At 33.1% G+C, this 4,804-nt stretch overlaps 1 protein-coding gene across 1 annotated transcript; it reads right to left on the bottom strand.

The window, feature by feature from the left end:
* Window positions 1-568: 568 nt before the first annotated feature.
* LOC108380477 (uncharacterized) lies at window positions 569-1,727 on the bottom strand. Its single transcript, XM_017636848.1, has 2 exons — window positions 1,161-1,727; window positions 569-1,093 (listed from the first exon to the last, which is right to left on the bottom strand). The coding sequence occupies exons 1-2, from the start codon at window positions 1,707-1,709 to the stop codon at window positions 740-742; spliced, it is 903 nt and encodes a 300-aa protein (XP_017492337.1). The 5' UTR covers window positions 1,710-1,727; the 3' UTR covers window positions 569-739.
* Between the last annotated feature and the right edge of the window lie 3,077 nt (window positions 1,728-4,804).

Below are 4,804 nucleotides of genomic sequence, written 5' to 3'. Positions count from 1 at the left end.
ATTAAGTTTATTTATATTTGGTCCAACTACATCTACAGATGAGGAAAGAAGTTTTTCGAATCATTGAACAATTATCAGAAAAGGTAATTTTCGCTTGATAGTTTTAAAAATCATGTAATTTTTAACCGACTTCCAAAAAAGGAGGAGGTTATCAGTTCGTCGGAATATTTTTTTGTTTTATGTATATTACCGCATAATTTTGGACCACGTGAATAATACGTCGATAATTCTTTTTGCATCGCAAGGGTAGTGGCTCAGTGGTGGTCCCATACCAATCTGATTTAGATCCGATCATAGGATCATGAAAAAAAATATACATATTTTTATATATATATATATATATTTTTATATATATATATATTTTTTATATATATATATTTTTTTATATGTCTATATATATTTTTTAAGTCGGTTTTTTTGCTAAAAATTACTTGTATACTGTAGTTTCGAGATTACAGAATAAAACTATTGAAAATTTCAAATAAAACTTCATTGTTTTAGCATATTTAAGAGTAAATTTGGGAAAAAAATTTTGTATTGTGGCCATCCATAGAAATAACCCACGAAATTTTCGTTGCTAAATTTATTTATTGACATAAATCTTTTTTTATCTCCTCATTGAAATAAGTAATACTTATTTTTCTGGAGCACTAATACGTCATGTACTCTTTTGAATACTGATGTTGCATATATTTGCCTTTTCTGCTACATAATTAACGTTTCGAATGAACTCGACTATTTAAACAAATCTCAATTCTAAGCAATTCTGTTCTTTAGCTAGGCCTTGTAATGGATTCGCTATCGTTCTGTTCTGGAAGTCGCCATCCTTCACCTCCATATAGATCACGTTCGGACAGCTGGAAACAACCGTAGTGTTATTACTCACACATTGTGGTTTATCTTCAAGATAATCTTTGATGCATTCATCGATCAATCGAGTAGCTGCACCGATCAGCGACCAAGTCGAACTGAAATAGGTGTAGGTGCAGCTTACCGCAATATCGATGCGACTATTCAAACCGCAATCTGATGACTGCATAGCTGTTGCGAAATTTTTACGATTATTAATGGTATAAGTGTTGGCTTTGGAAATCTGAAAATTTACTATTAATTATTATTCCATTCCTCCACAGTATGTAGTTGGCTTTATTCATACTCACCGCGTTTGTGACACAAATGGTATAATTAAACGAAGGATTACTATATAACTTTCCACAAGCGGTAAGAGCAGATTTTAAGTCGTTATTATAGTAATTATACAACGTATTGTAATAACTGCTAGGCGTACTGACAATACTGCTCGAGTAGCTGCGCGCATTGGTAATGCAACTCTCAATATTAGCCTTGATCATATCGGCATATGGAATATCACCGCGATACTTTTGAACGCAATACTTCGAAGGTAAACTGAGCACTTCCAGCGGATCGATCTTTTCATGCGTTTCTTGTATTGCGCTCAATAGCAATACCTTTTGTTTTTCCAACACTTTTAACTCATTCTCCAGGCTGTTTTTGACGTTGTTTATTTGATCCAAGTAGCTTTTGAGTGTTGCATTATACTGGCGACGGTTCTCAGAGACATAGTCATCAGTCTTGGTAGTGACATTCCATCCATCGACAGCGCCATTTGCTACTAACTGCGTTTGTGCAAATGCGGCAGCAATAACTTGGCAGAAGAATAAAGCACTGATAACTTGTTTAGTGAACATCTTGACAACTGTCACCTACGTAATAATGGCAATAATTGAATTTGCACTCTTTTTATAGGGAAAATTTTAATTGTCTTCTTATCGGTTTGCAAAAAAAAAATAATTCTGATGATAAAACACCCTCTTAATGTGATAAAGAATATACTATAGCTGCAAACATACAGCAACAATTGTACTAGATCGTATATACATACATACATACGTACGTTACTTCCTACACCATTTATTATCAAAATAACTTTTAATTACCCCTTTCATAGCATTACGAGTTAAAATGATTTAAAACAGACATAGGTTAGCGTCAAAAGCCGCTGCCATACAAAGCAAGACTTCTTTGGGGGTCTATTACATATGTATGTATTTATCCATGTATGCCTGTTCGGAAAGCAATTAATTACACAGAAGTACGTCAAAATTAAAAGGATCAACTTAAGTACATTGGTGTGTATACCCACTATAAGTTAAAATACATATTTTCTGTCCCAATTTGCGGTTTGAGTAATTATGACGCCCTCTCATTATGGTGTCCCGTCCAAAATTTTTTCATATATACTATCGCAAGAGGTATCAAAATTTGTGTTATTTATACTTTTTTTTTCTCTTTAGGAGACTTCAAAGAATAACACCCAATTGTTTATTTAACCATTTCTTAATGTTAATGATTTTTTATGGGTCCCCCATTTAATATTTTGGGGATTTTAGAGGACCCATAAAATATAGTTGGTATTAAAAACTGGTTAAATAAATAATTGTGTATTTTTTTTTGAAGTCTTCTAAAGAGAAGAAGCGTTTGCCAATTGGAAAATATTAATTTTCAAGGATTCTCTACAATTTCTACCAAAAAGAGTTTTTTCCATATAGAATACGAGAAAAACTTCGTGATGCGGTAGAGCCTTCAAAATAACGCAATTATAACTTTTTACCTTTTTATTAACAAGTGTGATTTTAGTAGTGAAAAAGTGCAAGCTTGGAGTAGTTAGGACTTAGCGTTGATATTTGGAAATTTTTTTGTTGACGATGTCAGTCATTTTCTTCATGTAGTCATGTTCTACAATTTATTTATATGGATAAAATTAACAACAGTCCAGCATAGTTCCAGCTATTTCAAACTTGCACCTTCTTACACTAAAATTGAACTGCCTACAAAACTGAACACTCAAAATATTTCTAAGAAATGTATGTATATAAAAACTTTAAAGCCGTTTTTCGCAATTTTTTTTTTTCCAGTCATGACGTTCTTCCAGCAAGCGAGCAACATGTTGTTCATTCCTTTGTTATAATTATAACGAACCTTTTTTTTATCCCTCTAACTATGACGCTGTTTGCGGAATTGAGTGTTTTGTGACGGTGCTTGTAGACTTATGGGGAAGCACCCACTTGAATTTAGTATGATTAGAAGTGTTGATACTGGCGAGGAAGTAAATTTTAAGATGTTGATACAATGATTAAAGAACATCGAAAATGCAATATAAGGCACCTATGTACATACATACATATGTATATATGTATCTATATACTATACCGTTGCCACTTTTGGTACTTTTTCGTCAGTTTTACTTTGGCACCCTTCTCTCCAGGTTATATTCTTGAAAATTGGCTAACAAATTTTTCTCCTAAGTGATTAGTGGCCTTATCTGAAACTCAATGTGGCCATAAAGTTTTTAAAGATTTTTGGAATTCGCTCGGGGGTATTTGGGGTCGCTGATTATGAATCTGATCATAAATTTTGCGTAATCAAAAAGATTCAAGTGAATCCAATAACTTTTCACATTTTTTTCCGAATCCACTCACCATTTAAAGGTTAACAATTTTACGGAATTACCGAGAATATAATCGTTTCCTTTTTTTACTTTTACCAATTATGGACAAAGCGTGAATGAATTTTTAAAAATTTAGCCGACATATTGGATCTAGTATTTTGAATTTAAAAAAATTATGATAATATTCCTAATCAGCGACCCGAAAAAAACCCCATTAACAAATTTCAAGTGAATTCAATCATTTTTAAGACTATAACCGATTTTCTTTACTTTAGCCAATTGTAGAGAGGGCGAGGCTTCAGTTGCCGAAGAATACCTCATATGTACTACATAAAAACTTACATACATACCCCTACAAACATATCTAAACTTAAAGTACTTGAAAGGAAAGTTTATTTATTACTAGATAGTTTAGAAAAGAAGAGCTTTCCAATCCCGTTTCGATTCATACCCACAATGTAATATTTCATTTAACTTTGTAATTAATTGAACTGAATTTAATTTTTAAAGAAGTTGTAACCCTTTTCAAAGACCTAAAAAATATTACAAATGTTCAAACCTAAGATTTCTTAACACCGATAAGCTGAAATCACATTATCGAGGCATTTCAAAAATTTGTTGTTTGGTGTTCTTGTGCGTTATATTCTGAAATGGTTTGTGCTATATTATTCACATGAACTGATTATTTTGTACTGGTAACTTAGAAATAGATATTTTTTTCTTAATGAAAGGTACGCTGGGTCAGATAACGTCCATGCAAAGTTTCATTGTGATATGCAGAATGACAAATTCGGTTTATATGGGACGTGCCACACCCACTTCTCCAATAGCGCCCACTTTTCTACATGTGTATAGTGTTGATTTTTCATATACTCATACCAAGTTCCATAGCTCTATCACAAATACTTCAAGAGACCTGCAGTCTATATATCTAATAGAGAAAAATCCGAGCCTATATTTTTTGAAGTTGGGCACAATGACCCCCACGTGCAAAATTTCATGTTGATTGGTTGAAAAGTTAAAGCGTGAAAGCGTAACAAACAAACAAATTCACTTTCGCATTTATAAGAACGGTAAGGATATTCGCAGCCGCTTTGATGTAGTGGTTAGCAGTGCGCGCTACCACTCCGCAGGGCCTGGGTTCAAGCCCTGGTCAAAGCAACATCGCAAAAGAAATATAGAAAACGGTTTTTTTCTTAACAGCGGTCGCCCCTCCGCAGGTAAAGCTCGACCAAAATCTAACATATGTACATATATATGTGTAAGTGCCAATCTATTATTATTAAGGATATTCGTATAAGCACAATTTGTTTGTTAAAGAAATACTCGAAGTTG

The sequence above is a fragment of the Rhagoletis zephyria genome, unplaced genomic scaffold (assembly GCF_001687245.7).
Source record: "Rhagoletis zephyria isolate East Lansing unplaced genomic scaffold, Rhagoletis_zephyria_1.1 Rzeph_scaffold_19388, whole genome shotgun sequence".
Classification (NCBI taxonomy): domain Eukaryota; kingdom Metazoa; phylum Arthropoda; class Insecta; order Diptera; family Tephritidae; genus Rhagoletis; species Rhagoletis zephyria.
Note: the sequence above shows the minus strand (reverse complement) of the source record. Positions and strands in the feature narration are given on the sequence as shown.

Bases quoted from the DNA above. Each gene is read 5' to 3' on its own strand.
- LOC108380477 (XM_017636848.1), bottom strand. From the start codon at position 1,709: ATGTTCACTAAACAAGTTATCAGTGCTTTATTCTTCTGCCAAGTTATT. The intron at 1,094-1,160 runs GTGAGTATGAAT...GTAAATTTTCAG, and splicing joins CCATTTGTGTCACAAACGCG to ATTTCCAAAGCCAACACTTA.